Genomic DNA, 19175 nt, shown 5'->3' on the forward strand with positions numbered 1-19175 from the left:
CGAAGTGGCACTGTGGCTCAACTGGTAGAGCAAGCACTCAGGGACAGTCCCCAGGCCCAGAGTTCAAGCCCACAACCAACCAAAAAAATACCCAGGGCTGGGAAGGTGGCTCGGTAGAGTGCTTGCCTTTCATGCATGAGGCCCTGGGTTCCATTCCTCAGCACCACATAAACAGAAAAAGCCGAAAGTGGCTCTGTAGCTCAAGTGGTAGAGTGCTAGCTGAAGAGCTGAGGGACAGCGCCCAGGCCCAGAGTTCAGGCCCCACAACTGACAAAAATTATCAGTAAGCATTTATGGCTAGTGTCTATACTTTGGATATGTTAGCCCGTATAGGTGTTAATCATCCTGATGGTTCATTTCTATAATTTTTACTTAATGGTTATAGTAGCCCAATATTGATAATCATCTGGATTAATGAAGTAGTGATTTTGTTCGAATGATGTAATTTATTATATTTAAGAACTGTGACTCTACTTCATGAAGTATTTTTGGTTACCATATAGGGGAAATCATACTGCATAAATGATAAAAGTGTATAATTTTTGTATTACTGTTCACATTAGATGAGGTTCTGAAGTTAACTGGTGAGGTTTTTAAATACATATACTTAAAAACTCACAAATTTTTATGTATTTGAGGTCATTATTTTGTTTGATGTTCTTCCTCACCCACATGTACAGGTTTCTTTTTTAGTGAGAGAAAAATTATAAAGTCATACTAATAAATGTACTTGAAATTAAATTTTTTCTTAATAACTTTGGTAATTTATTTGGTTAAAGTTAAAATCCTACTTTATAACAGTACTATTGTATCACTTGCTTTTGATTTTTTTTTTTTTTTTCTGGTCCTGGGGCTTGAACTCAGGGCCTGGGCACTGTCCTTGAGACTCTTCACGTTCAATGCTAATACTCTACCACTTGAGCCACAGCACTACTTCTAGCTTTTTCTGAATAGTTTATTGGAGATAAGATTCTCATGGACATTTCTGCCTGGGCTGCCATTGAACTGTAATCCTCAGATCTCAGCCTCCTAAGTAGCTAGAATTACAGGTGTGAGCCAGCAATGCCTGGCTTCGAATTGTTTTTAAAATGACAGAATCATTAAGTACTGTGTAAGATTGCTGATTTATTTTTCTGCTTGTGGTTTAACCCATTACAAATGTAAAAACAAAAAAAAACCTGTGAATTAAAGAAATCACTAAAAATGTTTCTCTCAATATGATTATGATCCTTTGTGGTCATATCTTACGTGCCTAGGTTTATTTCTCTCTTTCTCTCTCATTATATTGCTTGCTTGAGCCATTTTTGCTTTAGCTATTTTTTTAGTTAGAATTTTAGTTATTTGCCTAGGGCCTACCTCAGGTTGCTCTATAGCTGGGATTACAGGTGTACAGCTTATTTTTTGAGATAGGGTCTTGCTAATTTTTTTCATGGGCTGCTTTGAACTAGACTACTCCTGTATCTCCCCAACATGTTTTTTCTTTTAGTTTTGTTTTCTTATTAATATGGTTATAAAGTTTAAACCATAAGTCAAGATATTTTTGGAGGGCTCAGTTTTTGATCCCTGTGTTTTACATAATAATTAAAAGGAGCTTTGTTTCCTCTCCTCTCCCCCTTATCCCCCCTCCCATTAGTATTTTGTGTTTTGTTATTTTGGTGCCAGTTCTAGGGCTTTATCTCAGAGCTTGTGTGCTGTTCCTTAGCTGTTTCTGCCCTACCACTTCAGCCACAGCTTCATTTTAGCCTTTTTTTAGTGGTTAGTTAAAATAAGAGTCTCACCGGCTTTCCTTCCCAGGCTGTCTTTGAACTGTGATCCTCCTAAATAACCAGGATTACAGATGTGAGCTGCTGGTGCCCAGCCTAATTAACCATCTTTTCCCCCGTTGATCATGGGGCTTGAACTCAGGGACTGGGTACTGTCCCTGAGCTCTTTTTGCTCAAGGCTAGTGCTTTCCAATTTGAGCCACAGCACAACTCTGGTTTTCTGGTGGTTAATTGGAGATAAGATTTTCATGAGGACTTTCTAGCTGAGGCTGGCTTCTAACTGTGACCCTCAGATCTTAGCCTCTGAGTAGCGAGGATTGATTACAGTTGTGACTACCAGCACCTGGCTTTATTTTTGAGTTTTTTTAATACTAATTTTATCATCAACATGTTATACAGAGTAGTTACAGTTACATAAGTAAGGTACTGAGTACATTTCTTGTCGAACTTGTTACCCCCTCGTTTTTCTCCCTCTTTCCCTTTCCCTCTTCCCCCACCAAAGTTGTACAGATCATTTCCAGCATAGTGTCTTTTGTGGCTTTTTAATTAGGTTTTGGTTTGTCCAAATAGTCATTCTCATATCCCTAACACATAAACACACATTCCCCCCCACACACACACATTTTCTTTCTTCATGTAGAAAGGTAGCAATTTGTATACATTATTCTGTATTTTGCTCTATTACTTTAATGTGTTATCCTGAACAGTACCTATTAGTAGGACCTCTGTTCCTCCTTATTCTAGTTTAGTACTCATGGGAACGATCATAAAACTACTTTTGTAGAGGTCTGTATTTGAAAGGATCATTCTGAAATAGCGGTGACAAATTTCTCCTTTTTTGTTGTTGTTGTTTTTTTAGAAAAATCGTTGTCTGTATGTTTTTGGTGGCCAGCGATCAAAGACCTATTTGAATGATTTCTTTAGTTATGATGTGGACTCTGACCATGTGGACATAATATCAGATGGCACCAAGAAAGACTCTGGGATGGGTAAGACCATTTAGTGATTTCTTCTCTCATCCTTCAACTACTTTAGGTGGAAAATTGTAGCCTAGTTTCTTTTCTTTCTAACCATTCTTCACCCTTTATTTCTCTAATTACAATAATTCTGAGTAAGGAAAATTAAATTTTCTAATTCTATCTGTTTAAAACATATGAATTATGGCTCAGTGGGAGAGCTCCTGCTTAGCAAGAATGAAGCCCTGCCCCCATCAAAATAGTTCACTGTAAAAAATTATTTTCTTCAAGCAGAAAAACACTAAATTGTTTTCGTCTGCTTATAGGGGAATAGACAGTATTTAAGATACTGCTTTCAGTATCTTACAGTATTACTACAGTATCTTAAATACTGTATTCTCCATTAACTAAGCCTTCCTATCTTCTGTTTTCACTATAATGAAATATAGATTATTTACTATCATAGTGGGGTATATCTTTATTCTAAAGGAGATTTTTGTGTGATTGCAAATAATGTGAGTTTATAAGATCAGCACCTAAAAAGTATCTTCTCTAGTAATAAAGTGATTAGTTTGATCAGCTTAAGCTTATTGCCCTTGCATATAATGATTAGTGTCCTATTGATTATTAAAGGTATTTTTTTTTGGTAATTTACACAGTTGTCCAATTTAGTAGTTCCTCTGCCTATGATTACTATGTTCAGAAGAGTGGCTTTTATTAATGCCAATGATTTAAATGCCTAATTTGAGCAATAGGAATAGAAATTACTCTTCCTTTTAGCTGTTATACATAAAATACATGTTTTTCATGGCTCTTTTGCAAAGTAAAGATAATATGTGCAACAGTAATTTTTATACTCGTAATACAATGATCCCTCACCTGTTGTGGGAGTTAATTCCAGAGACTCTATGATAGGTAAAAATCTGAGGTAGCAGTGTTAGCTAGGCGTCCCTTACTATATCACGGTTCACTTATGGCTACTTCACAAGGTCTCTGGAACATAACTCACACAGTAGGTAAGGGAATCACTATTTGCATATTAAAAAAAAAAAAAACCATAAGATACAGTGAAGCCGCAATGTGAACTGCAAGATAGCAAGGGATGCGTTGTATTAACAAATTCAATAAATAATACAACAGTACTTTTTGTGCCAATAGTGTAGCCTACTTTATGCAGTTTCATGTTGTGAATGCTCAGACTTCCTGTATGTATGGTATATTTCAGTTTGAGTATTCCTCAATATCTATGGTCTTTCTCAATGATGATCTCTGTGGGACCATGTGCCTTCAGATTCCAAGAGTCTACATGATGATAGAGCTGAGATTTAAGAAATTGAGTGCAGAGAATATGTGCTTTCTATCATACTGAACTACTACTGAAAAACAAGTGGCTAACAAAATAATTTTTTACTGTAATTAGACCTGAATGACTATTATTTGAAAACAGTCATCTTTACATAGTAATTTTCCACTTATTATAATGCCATAATCGTGGTTATAGCTAATTTAGAGCTGGCAAACTGTGGCAGTTGTTCATTTTGTAATACTTTAATAGTAGAAAATTTTAAAAATGTAGAATGATACAAAAAAAGGTGTGTCAAAGCAACTTGAGATAATATGTTAACATTCTGGTATATTGCCTTCTAAAATGTTATTGTAGCTGGGTACCAGTGGCTCATACTTCGAATCCTTGCAACTTAGGAGAATGAATTCAAAGAGTCGTGTTTATAAGGCAGTCTGGACAGAAAAGTCCATGGAACTCTTCATCTCTAACCAACCAATAAAAAGCAGAAAGTGGAGCTGTGGTTCAAAAATTCATGGACCACGCTCAGGCTCTGAGGTCATGCCTGGGACTGCCAAAAAAAAAAAAATTGTGTCTGTGTAAATTTTGGCACGGTTCTTATTTTTTTGCAATGTTATAGGTTATTTATAATAATGGTTTAAAAATATGGATTTATTACTGTGAACCAGGTAATAGTACAAAAGACAAGTAGATATATTCCTTAATTATTGGTATAAATTATTACAATCAGAATCACCATTTTTGCTGTGTGTTGTACTTAATTTAAAGTAATTATCCCGTAGAGTAGATAAAGTCATTCCTTATTTTATAATATAGGTTGATTGTCTTACTAGCATCTGTCTTAGTCCTTCCTTCCCTACATAGTTCATTGTTTTCTATGTTCCAAGATTAGAGTACCTTGTGAGCAAACATGAGGCCCTGAGTTCAAGCCCCAGTATCACTAAAAAGTACTTGGTAGTTTTTGCTTGTTGTTTAAAATCTCTTATTTCTGCTTGTACGTAGGTCCAAGTCAGAACTCAGCCTGACTTCACTGTTCGTTATGCTAAGCTGTAGCTTAGTTTTCTAATCCCGTTCTTTGTAGTTACTCCAGTGTTTAATAGCCACAGAATATTAAATCTTATGGCCAGGTCAGGAACTAAAATATATAGCTCGTTTTAATTATTAGCATAATTACAGGTGTCACGTGACAATATAATCTTGACTTTGCTTTTCAAAAACTATAAAACTAAGGGATACAGGTATTTTACTCAGAATTTCTTTCATTTTTTTGTGGGGGGAACATGCTTGAACTCAGGATATATACACTACCTGTAGCTTTGTTTTTTGCCCAGAGTTGGTGCTCTAGTACTTAAACCACAGCTCTAACTCTGGCTCTTTGCTGGTTAATTAGAAATAAGAGTCTCAAAGACTTTCCTCCCAAAGCTTTGAACCACAACCCTCAGCTCTTAGCCTCCTGAGTAGCTGGCATTACAGGCAGCTAGGACTTATTAAAGAATATTCAGTATTCAGTACTCCAAATCTTCTAAAAATCATACTGGATTAAGTTGTAGACTATTCAGAAAACCTCCCATTGTGTCATATTGTCCTGCTATAGACTAACCCTCATTTTTACCTCATCTATATATTTATATTTTATCTTCCTACACTAGTGCTTAGTTTGTAAGACATGTAAGATTGAACAGTTCTTTTAAGAATGAGGCAGGATAGTATTTAAATTCCCACTTCATTACATATTCTTAGAAAACATCTATTTTTTTCTATTATGTAGATTGTAGCTTTTTGAACTGTTTTTGAACTGTTTTTCTAAAGCCTTTTTACTACAGTAAATTACTATAATTTAAGATGGACTTAACACATAATTACTGTGTTTATAATTCACTAATGAGAGTTATTTTATTAAAACTGCATTTACAATGTGAAGTTCAATTTGTATTTTTTGAAATCATGAAACAAATTTGCTTGAACTATTGAGATGGCCAATTAGAGACAATGTATTTCTAAGAGTCAAATTGCTGTTGCTTATAATAATTTTGTATGTGTCAGATATTATAATATTAAGTTATTGCTTATTATAATTATTTATTTTATTTAATGATTTTAATGACTTTTTTGGATGCTTGTTATAATTATTTAAATATAATGTCTTAGATTTAACATTTCAGGATCTGAAGGAACTTTTAACTTATTTTTTTAACTTGACTGTAACAGTTTTGTTCTCCCTTCAGAAATTACAATTTAAATCAATGGATTGGCAGCTGCTTAGAAAGGATTTATTAGCAGTTTGTCTGACACATACATAATTACATCAAAATTCAGCATATCTAACATTTGCGTTTATATCTGAATAACTTTCGGCAATAAGGCTGTGAACACAAGGATTTCAGACTCCCCATATGTAAGCGCTGTATTTAACTCTAATTGTGGATTATTATTGGGGATGATCTGTTACAGAGCTTCATGATTGGCTGTAGATTACTTTTGCAAATCTGTATTTATTCAGTGTAAGAAACATGTGGAGCTTTCACCATTGGACAAATGTTATGCATTGGTGATAGGGAACTCTACAACCTTACTCCATTTTATGATAGTTACATGTTTACTTGTTTTGTTCCTTAAATTCTGTCAACTCTCTTTTTCCCATACCTGTCACAGTTTATTCCATTCTGTTCTAATAGTTTTAGAATAGTTTGGTATAATTGAAGGAATGATGAATTAAGAATCAAAAATCTTGATCTCTCTTCATCTGGGTCTTCCATTCATCATCATTCTGCTACTTTGGGAAAATTGTGTAACTTCCAGACCTGTTTATTCATTGGAAAATGAGGGGTCTGAACCAATTGATCCTAAAGCTTTGTCTATCTCAAACTTTGATATTAAACTTCATTTCCTTCTATTAGGCTATGAAACTAAAATAGGAAGACTGTGTGAGTTATGTCTATAAGATTTGATTTATCCATAAATGTTCTCATGAAAGCCTTAAAAACAAAATGTTATTTTAATTTTGGCCCTAAAAATGTACTTACTGTGCTTCTTGGAGTTAAAAGTAAATAGTGTAATAAGTTCTTATGATTTTGGCCCTGTTTTAGACATGGATTTTGATCTAAAAGGTCAAAATCTTTTAAAATCTTGACCGTTTAAGAAGACTAAAGCTATTGATTTTCTATCATTAATTTATTACTGAGCTAGGAATGATAATTCTTAATTTTCAATGGAACTAGGTTTTATTATTTCTGTTTGTATGTATATTTAAAGCAACTAAATATAGTAATAATTTTCCTCCTACTATATTGTACTACTATATAATTATTTTCTTCCTATATTGTACTCCTATATAGTAATAATTTTCCTCCTACTATATTGTTAGAGTAGAAGCTTTCTTGGTTACAAGCTTATGAAAATATTTAATGTTTTTAAAATAAAAATTATTTACAAGTGGAGATGCAGCTGCTGCAACCAACATCACTGCTACCACTGTGGCTGTAGTCTCAGTGGTGAAGGACATAGACAAGGTGGGCTGTTAGGCTATAGCCTGAACAGTGGGGACTGCTGCTACCATGTCTGACACAAGGGGACAGCAAAAGTCTACTCTGAAGGAAGACTGAAAGTGTCCACTGAGGCCAGGACAAGAGTCAGTTGGCTCTGTTTGTGTTGGGGAGGAGCCATTACTTGAAGTTTTGCACAGTGGAATGGATCCCTGCCCATGGAACCAAAGATAGAAATGTATTGTATGGAGGGTAGAGCCATGAAGTAGACACAAAATTATTAAAGACCTTGGCAGACCTGGACAGTAATTAGTTTTTGGACTGACCAGCTTTAGGAACTAGTAGGAAGTATTGGAAAGACAGCAAAGCTATCATGCCATTTAGCCTTTGGAAATGAAAGCAGTTTTACCTTTGGTACAGAAAAGAGGAGTCACCAACTACAGAATTACATGCCTCTGTTCAGATGAGCTGGGGTCAGTTTGTAGTTAACTTTCATGAAGATCTGGATCATAGTCAAAAGAGGTTGACCATTGCTGCTGGAAGTTGAGGGCTCCTAGAAGAATGGCAAGAGCAGCTAAGGTTACAGGTATCACTCACCATACCAAGCTGCTTCTATAAGAATGGTGTCTTGCAGATTTTTCTGTCATGAGTGGCTCAGCCATGGAGAAGAAGTAAATCCTTCAGTTTCCATCATCTGGGATAAATGCAAACATTGGGTGAGAAGATCTGGCTTTGAACCAAGATCCTCCTGACTCAGCTTCCCAAGTAGCTAGAAATACAGGCACTCCTCACAGAGGCCAGTGGGTCATTTGCAAATCCTAGTGAGAGAGAACAAAATAGAATTTTAAAGACAAATCAGTCCGAGTCTGAAAGCCTTCTGTTAGGGGAACTCTGTAGCTATGTCCCTGATTTCCAAGTGGTTGTGTTAAAACCTACAAAGAGGTGCTTCCCTATGTGCAGCAAAGGATTAGAGCAAGGCACCCAGCTAGAGCTGGTTCCCTCTAATAGGTTGATCTGAAGAGGGGAGGGGCTACAGATACAGATGTCACTGGGCCTCCAAGTATTCTGCCTGGATCATAAGATTCTGGCCACAGCTCTATTATTCCATGTCTCATTCTGACCAATGGGATACGAGAATTAAGGCCTTGACCACATTCCATGCTGCCTACTAGCACTGATAGTCCCCTCTTCGTACATCACTACCAGTGGTTGAGCTAATTTCAAAGATATAGTAGCAAATAGTCATAGTTGGTAATGATTACAAGAATGTGGCCCCATTCACTTTCCTTATGCCAGTGCTGGACAAACAAAGTGGAAAAAAAATAGCTTTAGCAAAGAAACTACTGCAAGAATACATACATCTGGAGGAGCCACAGAATACAAGAAAAAGAAGAATATTAAAAAGGGAAGTAACAACAAGACAAACACCACTGTGAACTGTAATTTAAATGAGGATGTGACTAAAGGCCATGCAAACCCTGAGCTTTCCCCTCCATTGAGCCCTGCCAGAGCTATCAGTCAAGAATATCACTGGTCCCAGTAACACCAAGAACTTGGAATGGCACTGCCAAAACCTGGTGCTTGTCTTGGACTCCAGCAGAATGCAAAATCAGCAACTCTACAGGGAAATGGAACAATTAAAGCAGGAAAAGAAAGACCTGCAGGAGCAACTGGGAAAAAGACAATGAGAAGATGACTTTGTGCAGGAAGCAATAAAAACTGCTGGAGCTCCACAAGCCATCAATACAGATGCTGATTTCAGAAAAATGTGATTTACAATCTGCCCTGACCCAAAAGCAGCAGGTGGGTAATGAAAGAGAACTGAAGCATTTGGGTTTTCCAGCTACCTGCAAGTTTTGCAACAGCCTGTTGCAGAGCTAGAGTTCTGCAGTTTCCACCACACAGAATGAGGCTGGCAAGAACAACCTAGAATTCATTAAAGCCCCGAATGAAGTGAAGCTGCAGTTCCAGGAAAATGCAGAAGCTATGACAGCCTGGAAGAGAACATTGAGCTGCAGGAGAGGCTGAGAGTGCTCCTGATACAGAAAGCCGACATGAAAATTAAAATTCACAAGTTACAATAAGCACTAGTGGAGCAGGCAGAGATGGAAAGACAACTAGACAACATGAAAGAATTGATAACAATTAAATTGGGAGGGAGACAACTTTGTGGAGGACTTGAGGGTATAGAGTTCCAGGTGGAAGAGAAGGTCCAGCAGCTCGGAGCAGATAAGCCAACTGAGAGAGGAGAAAGCAAGGGGTGAAGTAAGTGTTGGGCCAAGACCAACCTGGTGGAACTGGGAAAGCAGGTGTCAGAGCTGCCTTCCCTCCAGTCCCGTATAGGACCATCTCAGGCTGAGCAGCAGCTGCAGGCCGAGGCCCTCCAGTAGCAGAAGGAGCTCAAGAACCTGGATCAACTTGCCGAGGAGGATTGGCATAAGGTTCTCAAGACAGTGGAAAAGAAACATGAGACTATGAGATGCATGCTTGTGCAAACTGAGAGCTGAAAGATCAGCTTCAGGAGCCTTCCAGAGGCTGAATGGTGAGCAGCTTGTGCAGACAAACCTGCAGGAGAAGCTAGGCTAGCTAGAGAAATTAGAAGAAAAAGAGATGGCTGAGCTAAAGAACCAAGCAGCTCAGAATCTGCAGGAGCTACATGACCAGTACCTTGCCCACCTGCAGGAGCTCAGGGACACCTAATGAGCAGCTCAACACCTCTGATCAGAAGCTGATCTTAAAGGACGCCCTCCCTGCAGCAATACCTGATAAGGCAGGCCCAGCTGCTGAAGCAGGAGCAGGTGCAGAGCAAATTGGGGGCCCAGATAGAAAATGAAAAGTTACAGAACACTCTGAAGTGCCTAGAAGCAACAAGACATCAGAATGAGCAGCTGCAGGCCCAGCTGAGCTTTCTGACTTTACTTAGGGAAGGTGAAGGAATGAGCAAAGAAGAAAAGAAGTGTGAGGCAGCAACTGCCCCTGATGTGACTGTCTCAGAAGATGAAACCAACCCACAAACTATGTGGGATTTTTACCTTGAACCATTTCTGAATAAAAGAAAAGGAAGCTCTGCTGGCAGCTGCAGGAGCAGGAATCACACTGTGGATGCCTGAGTGACCTGGCAGCCCAGTGCCAAAGAAAGCTGGAGCACCAGGCTCTCTTCCCCAAGAGCTGTATCTTTGGCCTATTTAGGAAGGGGAAGTAGGACACCAAGAAGAAGCTGAAAATCTGCTGTTTGCATAACCTGCCCGACAAGGTGGACTACCAGAATCAAATGGATGACCTCCAGCATCTGTAAGGAACAGATGGAAGGGAAGTGGTGCTGTAGCTTAAGCGGTAGAGCGCTTGCCTTGAGCTGAAGAGCGCAGGGACAGCGCCCAAGCCCAGAGTTCAGGCCCCACGACCAACCAAAAAAAAAACAACAGGTGTAAGTCCTGGATAAGCTGTATCAGGAGAAAGCTGAATATGTCAGCTAGCTATCCCAGAAGGAGAAGGAGCTGCAGGAGTTGCTGTTTTGTCTTGCAGGTAAGGGCACAGAGTAGAAGGGTAAGATGCTGGCAGCTTCCCAGACTCCTGCTGCTAAGAACACCTCAGAGCTTTCTGGCCCCAGGAAGATGGAAATTATAGAGGAACAGCAAGGTTTTTGAAGACAATATGAAGCCTGTCCATGAAGAGGCTAGGGTGTCTGGGCGCCTGGAAAACCCTACTACAGAGCAGATAGTGTGGTGCTGCTGCCTGATAGCCGGCACTACCAAGAGCCTGTAGGCTTGGGTGACGAGCCCAGCCATCCTTCTACAAAACTGAAAGAAGTGATGAGTTTGGGATGATTAATATCTAAAGACCTGGTCTGCTATCCTCTAAAATGTACTTTTGGCATGAGAGCTTAATTATAATGGGCTTGTGGGAGAAAAGAGATAACTATAAGCCAGACAAGAGCAGAGGCTGCTGGGAGGTTGCCCAAGCTCTAGTCCATTGGTTACCAAGGAAGAGACCTAGATGAGGTTTACTGTAGTCAGTTCTTTACAAAGAAAGGTAGGCAGCAATGCCATAATTTTACTATTTTATAGTAGTGATATTTATTATTTTATGGCATACTTTAGTAATATAATTTCATAACATTCATTTTTATCAAAAGCTTATATTGCAGTATTGTATACATTATATGATTAGATATTGGTACATTTATGGTATAGTCAATTGTGTTTTCAAAATATACTAAGCTCTGTACCAGCAATAGTAAATTTTGTTTCAATACTAAAGGCCATACTGAGGATATTGAGATGAGAAAACAATAAAAACCATAGAAAACAAGAAAAATTTCTTAAATGCTGGAAGTTTGAAGAAAAAACTGTGAGTAGAACAATTGGAGATGTGCTATAATTGCAAAACACTTAACCATATGGAGTACAGAATTTTAATCCAAAAGGAATATAGTATATCACAAATCAATATTTTTTCAGTGCAGCATACTGCAATGGTACATGTTGGTTATTCTTGAATAAAATATTTAAAAGTAAATATGAGTGGATTAAAATTCACCTTTAAAAACAAACATGAAGAGGCTGGGAAGGTGGCTCAGTGGTAGAGCACTTTCCTTGCATGCATGAGGCCCTGGGTTCAATTCCTCAGCACCACATAAGCAGAAAAAAAAAGCTGGAAGTGGCGCTGTGGCTCAAGTGGTAGAGCGCTAGCCTTGAGTTGAAGAGCTGATGGAGTTCAGGCCCACAACCGGACCCAAAACAACAACAAACAAACAAACAAAAAACCATGAAGCCTTGTGCTAGTAGCTGTGTAGTCTTAGCTACTTAAGAAGCTGAGCTCCAGAGCCACTATGATTCAGAGCCACCGAGGACAGACAAGTCTAAAAGACTCCATCTCCAAAACCACCAGGAAAATACTGGGGTAGAGGTGTGGCTCAAGTGGTAGAGCACTAGCTGAGAATGAAAGCCAAGCAAGCAGGAGGCTTGATACTAGGAGAGAGGAAGTGGGGTGGGGAGGGAGGTGGGGAACAAACCAGACCATGGACAAAAACTAAAGATAATTTTGAAAAAAGAAAAGTATTATCTCTACCAGAAATTTATAACATGGCAGTTTGGTACAGATTAATGGAATAGAGCAGGTAATATATAAAAATACCCCAAATAGGCTGGTGCTGATGTATAATCCTGTGTAACTGTTTGGGGAGTATCATGATTCAGTCCTGTCCCAAGGGTTAAGAGACCCTTTCTCAATTAAGAGCTGGACTTAGTGGTACACACTTATACACTAGGTATCCCAGCTACAGTATATAGACTAACATAGGGGATCAAAGATGTAAGACTCTATATCAAAAATAATTATTAAAAAAAAAAAAAAAAAAGCAAAACTGAGGTTGGAGGTATGGCTCAGCCTTAAGAGCATTTGCCTAGTAAGCACGAGGCCAGCAATTCAAACACCTAGCGCGCGCACACACAAACACACAGCCACACACACAACTTAATATATGGTAAAGTTAGCATTTCCAATCCGAAAGGGAAAATAGATTATGCAATAAATGACATTGATACTTCACTTGAGTTGCCATTTTAAAATAATGGAAAAATCTGAATCCTATATTAAAAAAAATACTTCATAGACTTGTTTTATACTTAAGAAACAAAATAATGATGGTATTTGTTTCTAGTAATTTAGGATTAAGAAAAGACCTTTTTAAACATGCCATAAAGCCTGAAAGTCATAAAGAAATTAAGTTTCTTTGAAATTAATATTATTGAATATGAATACTTAAAATATCAAATAGCAAATGACTAGCAACTCATATGAAGGTTAGTGTTCTACTATAATCAGAAGGGTCTTACAAGTCAGTAAGAAGGGGTAATCTAGTAGTACAATGGCAAGTGACATGAATAGATACTTAAAAGAAAAACATACCCAGCACTGGTGGCATAATCCTATAATAGCTACTCAAGAGGGTGACATTTGAGGACTTTAGTTCATAGCCAGCTGGGCAGGAAAGTTTGTGAGACTCTTATCTCCAGTTAACCACCAGAAAACTGGAAAAGCTCAGGGATAGCAACCAAGCTCTGTGTTCAAGCCTTACAACTGACAATAAAAAAGAGCATAATTCAAATTTGCTTACATAAAGATGCTCTACTTTATTCATAATTCTAAAAATATAAATAAAATATAACATTAAAAGAAAATGTTGACTGGGTACCAATGGCTCAAGCCTATAATCCTAGCTCCTTGGGAGGCTGAGATCTGAGGATCACAGTTTGAGGCCAGCCTGGGCATGAAAGACTGTAAGACTCTTCAGTTGACCACCAAGAAGTCAGAAGTGGAGCTATGACTCAAGTGGTAGGGTGCTAGCCTTGAGCAAAAGCGCTCAAAGACCACTCCCAGATCCTGAGTTCAAACCCCAGGGCTGGCACAAAAAATCAAGAATGTTAGCATGGTCAGGAGGTAGCAGACATCATCTTCTACCTTGAGTAAAGAGGAAATCACTTGCTTCTTTTTTCATAGCATCTTACCATTATGCATTAAAATATGAAATATATTACTTTCTCTGTGACAAGCATTTTGTGAAAAGCTTGTATTCTGATCACATAGTTGCACGGATGTATTTTAAAAATGAGATGTACCAAGATGTATTGCATTGTTGTTTGAAAGGAAAAAATTGGGAACAATTTTAAATGTCCACCAATTTATTATTTGATTATCTACTGGTTAAATTGTTGATCCATTCAATGAGATTTATTATTTGTAGGTTAACACATGTGAAATAATTCTCCCCCACACTACTGCCCATTAGAAACATAATACTGAAAAAATGGCCTTGTTTTCTTCTTGGGAAGAAAGTGAGTACTGAAGACTGTATTAATAGTTACAGCATTTAGAATGAAAATCTTTTATTTTTGACCTTTTTATTCAATCTAGTTTTCATTTCCATTTTTATAATTGTAGCTATAAATCGAATAGTACTTAGCCAAAATAGCAAACTTAACACAGGCTAACTGCCCTTATCCAAAATCACTCTGAAGAAGTAATCATAGTCCTCAACTCTCTAGTATATTGATCCATTTACATGGAGTTAATACTTACTTTTTCCTGTAGAATCAAGTAACGGTAGCCTATTCTGCTACTGTCAGTACCCAATGGCAGTGCAGAAACCCTATTGGAGTTTAGTTGGTGAATTGACTACCTATTCTCAGTAGTTCATTTCTTGTCTTTCCCTTCAGTCCAAAAAACTGCCTTTACTTCATACCAAAGGATTTTATAAAAGGAGACCAAAGCGGCAAATGAATTCTCTTTGCTTAGACTTCACTACTTTTTGGCTCCACCCTCCCCCTCCCCCCCAACACACACACACATTTTCCTTAAATTCATTCACTGATAACTGATGCCAGTTCAAGCCTGATCTCCAAGGCCCTCCCAAGTATATCTCTTCTGAAAGAATAGCTGGTTTTCTTTAAAGAAAAAAAAATAGATCAATATACTAAAGAGTTAAGGACTATGATTACTAAAAAGAATCAATACATAATCTAAAACTATGTTATTAAAGTAGGTGAACCAAGATTTTAAGACAAATTACATTGCCTTTTAGAATCAGATCTCTTAACCTCCAGAAATTTGCTAAAATGAGAAACACAAAGGAAAAATATCTGCTAAATGCTTTCTAGACCTTTTTAAAAACATGGATGAAGTTGTTCCTAAAACCACATATATGTGACTCTAACAGAAAAATGATATTGTAGACATCAAAGCTATTAGATAAGGCTCAAAAAGAAATCCTCCACAAATATTATTATGGAAAAACTGAGAGTCTGCAGTGCTACTTAGCATTCTTTTGGCATTGTTATAAACAAGTGAAAGATTCTTGCCAAGAGAATTAATGTGTCTGGACATTCAAGCACCTTTAAGAGCCAAGATAGGTTCCTGAAATGCATGAAAAAAAATGATGAGAAAAAGAAGAAAGCCAAAGAGAAAGCTATCAGGTTGAACTGAAGTTCCAGCCCAGAGAAGCACACTTTGGAAGAACTTACAGGAAGGAGTGTGAGGTGTCAGAAATCTCTTCTCTATGAATTCATGGCAAAATACGTGTAAAATGAGCAAACAACAAACCCTTTGGACTTTTTAAATATCCCATCTATAAGGAAAGCACAGAGATTAGGTACAATGATAGTATACTTTTCATCCCCAGGCACATGAGGAAGTACATACAGGAATGAGACCCTCCCTTGGAAATAACCAAGGCAGAAGAGGGCTGGAGCTGTGACTTTAGTAGTAGAGTACCTTTAAGTACCAGGCACTGGGTTCAAGCCCCAGTAATGGGTGAAAATCATAAAAGAACAACCAAATGGATCTGTCAAATATAAAAATATAACTGAAGTAAAGATGAAACAGATACAGAATGATAAGAATGAACTAAAATCGCTAGGTGCTGGTGGCTCACGCCTATAATCCTAGCTACTCGGGGCTAAGATCTGAGAATTGCAGTTCAAAGCAAGGAAAGTCTATGAGACACACTTTTGTTGTTGTTTATCGGTCATGCGGCCTGAACTCTGGGCCTGGGCACTGTCCCTGAGCTCTTCAGCTCAAGGCTAGCACTCTACCACTTGAGCCACTTCTGGCTTTTTCTGCTTATGTAGTGCTGAGGAATCGAACCCAGGGCCTCATGCATGTATGGCAAGCACTCTACCACTGAGCCCCCTTCCCAGCCCTGTGGGACACTCTTATCCTCAATAAATCACGTGAAAACCAAAAGTGGCGCTGTGGCTCAAGTGGTAGAATGTTAGCCTTGAGCTAAAGAGCTCAGGGAGAGTCCCCAGGCCCAGAGTTCAAGCCCCAGGACCAACAGGAAAAAAAAAATGAACTAAAATCAATTGAAAGACTAGAATGAACACTTTTCCATAAAAATTAGGGGAAAAATAAAGAGGTAGAAAAATGTATAAGAAAAAGAAACAGAATAGTTAAGCAAGTGACAACACTTTACATGAATTCCAGAAAGAAATAAGAATTTTAAAGTTGGATTAATTAAGTAATAGAATTTGATGTCTCAAAATTCAAAATCAGGGAAGAATGTCAGGCTTGGAATCCCAGCCCACACTTCGGGTCTCACATTGGAGGCTAGCTTGGGCAGCCTAGTAAGACACCATCTCAAAAATAAGCCAAACCAGACAAAGGTCAGAAGGTTTCAGGGTCTACTAAATAAGACAATCAGGAAAAATGCATATTTCTGCATATTTATGAATATCAAAAACTGATTTCAGGGAATGACCAGGGGAACAGAAAGTAGATAGTTATCAGGTGATTCAATAACAGTATTGGGAAGTGGCGCAGTAGCTCAAGTGGTAGAGCACTCGCCTTGAGCTGAAGAGCTGAGGGACAGTGCTCAGGCCCAGAGTTCAAGCCCCACGGCCGAAAAAAAAAATGGGCTGGGAAGGTGGCTCAGTGGTAGAGCGCTTGCCTTGCATGCATGAGGCCCTGGGTTCGGTTCCCCAGCACCACATAAGAAAAAAGCCGGAAGTGGCGCTGTGGCTCAAGTGGTAGAGTGCTAGCCTTGAGCTGAAGAGCTGAGGGACAGCACCCAGGCCCAGAGTTCAGACCCAATGACCGGACAAAAAATAAAAATAAAAAAACAGTATTGAATAAGGGAAGACACTAAAGCTAAAAATCTACCCTAGAAAAACAACTTTGAGCCAAGAAATTTAAATTCTCTTAATTTTCAGATAGAGTAAAATAAAATTTTCTCAGACACATGCACCTCAAAAAATTTACTATAGAAAGAGCTGCATTGGAAACCTAAATTCAGTAAATCTAAGGGATGTTACAAGTCCATAATAAATTTTGATCAAAATTCAAGTAAATGAAACCATGATGAGTGAATGGCAATGAATATTAGGAGCTCTCCACAACAGTCTTCTCCATAGTCTATTTCTGATTTTTCTTTTTGATTAGTTATGTATAGAAGTTTTCCATCTTGTATCTGTAGTTCATTGAGCCAACTTTTGTTTAATTTTATTGTCAAGATGATGTACAGAGGGATTACAGTTACATACGTAAGTAGTGAGTACATTTCTTGTCAAACATTGTTACCCCCTCCCTTGTTTTTCTCCCACTTGTCCCCCCAATTCTCCCCCCAAGTTGTACAGTTCATTTCCAACATATTGTCTTGTGAGTTACTGATGTTGGATTGGTTCGCCTTCTGTCCTTTGTGTCACCATTTTGTTGCTCCTCTTCCCTTCCCTAATTTAAATAAATGTATATACAATACACAGGGTACCAAAATCAAATGCAGTGACAACAAGGGATAAACCATAGGGGGGGAGGAAGGGAAATGAAAGAAAAAAGAAATAACTTCACATAATACATTAAAAACAACAACAACAAAGAGAACCTCTTGTTTCCATACGTTGGAGTTCATTTAGCATCATTTTATATGGTCATATGTACATAGCTATTGAGCTATTGTGATCCTCTTCTAGGACTATTCTAGACATATACTAATTATTACAGATGAGGGAAACCATGAAGTCTTATGTTTCTTTGGGTCTGGCTTCACTTAATATGATTTTTTTCCAAGTCTTTCTATTTCCTTACAAATGGGAAGATGTCACTCTTACCGATGGAAGCATAGAATTCCCTTGTGTATATATATATATACCACATTTTCTTTTTTTTTTTTTTTCAATTTTTTTTTTTTTTTGGTCTGGTCATTCGGCCTGAACTCTGGGCCTGGACGCTGTCCTTCAGCTCTTCAGCTCAAGGCTAGTACTCTACCACTTGAGCCACAGTGCCACTCCCAGCTTTTTTTCTTTTTGCTTATGTGGTGCTGGGGAATCGAACCCAGGGCCTCATGCATGCAAGGCAAGCACTCTACCACTGAGCCACCTTCCCAGCCCCATACACCACATTTTCTTGATCCATTCATCTACTGAGGGGCATTTGGGTTGGTTCTATATCTTAGCTATGGTAAATAATGCTGCAGTGAATATGGTTGTGCTGGTAGTTTTAGTATGGCCTTGTTTGTGATCCTTTGGGTAAATGTCCAGAAGTGGGATTGCTGAGTCATGGGGGAACTCTGTGTTTAGTCTTTTGAGGAATCTCCATGCTGCTTTCCAGAGTGTTTGAAACAGTTGGTTTTCTCACCCACAGTGTAGTAGTGTAGTAGCGTTCCCTTTTGGCCTATTAGTTTCAGTTACTTGGGAAGTAGAGGAACGAAGCATGGGTAACGTTAGTAGTGCCTATCTCAGGGACAAAATCCAAACGAAAGAGCTGGGAGCATGACTCTTGAGTGGTAGAACAGTTGCCTGTGTTTAAATTTCTACTACCTCAAAAAAAACAAAAGATTGATTTATATGTGTTCATAAATGAATACAGGTTTTTTATGCGTATTATATCTGATATTACATATAATTTTGTATCTTTATTGGAAAATGTTTGAATAGTCTTTGATAGGTCTCTAAATTATTAAATAAAGCTTTAAAGGGTCACATGTGTTTTAAGGTAAACTAAGAAAAATTAAATACTGGATTATTTGGCCTTGAAAAAGTTAAAAATCAAGATCAGTATAACTAGCATCTTCTGCCCTGGTCTTCTAGTCTTATTTATTTAATTTTTGAGCATATGGTAATTGGAAGTGTAGTATTGAAGCAATGACATATTATAACAGGCATATTATAAAATATGGCAATGT

General features: G+C 38.0%; 1 protein-coding gene across 6 annotated transcripts in view; it reads left to right on the forward strand.

The window, feature by feature from the left end:
• The window catches only part of Mkln1 (muskelin 1), a 278155-nt gene that overhangs the window by 236025 nt on the left and 22955 nt on the right, over positions 1-19175 (forward strand). For all 6 annotated transcript variants that reach the window (XM_069996783.1, XM_069996785.1, XM_069996784.1 and 3 more), the window contains one exon: positions 2623-2752. In XM_069996783.1, coding sequence (XP_069852884.1) covers positions 2623-2752 — 130 coding nt within the window. The remainder of the gene's footprint in view (positions 1-2622; positions 2753-19175) is intronic.

The sequence above is a fragment of the Dipodomys merriami genome, unplaced genomic scaffold (genome assembly GCF_024711535.1).
Source record: "Dipodomys merriami isolate MVZ:Mamm:240054 unplaced genomic scaffold, mDipMer1.0.p SCAF_5, whole genome shotgun sequence".
Classification (NCBI taxonomy): Eukaryota; Metazoa; Chordata; class Mammalia; order Rodentia; family Heteromyidae; genus Dipodomys; species Dipodomys merriami.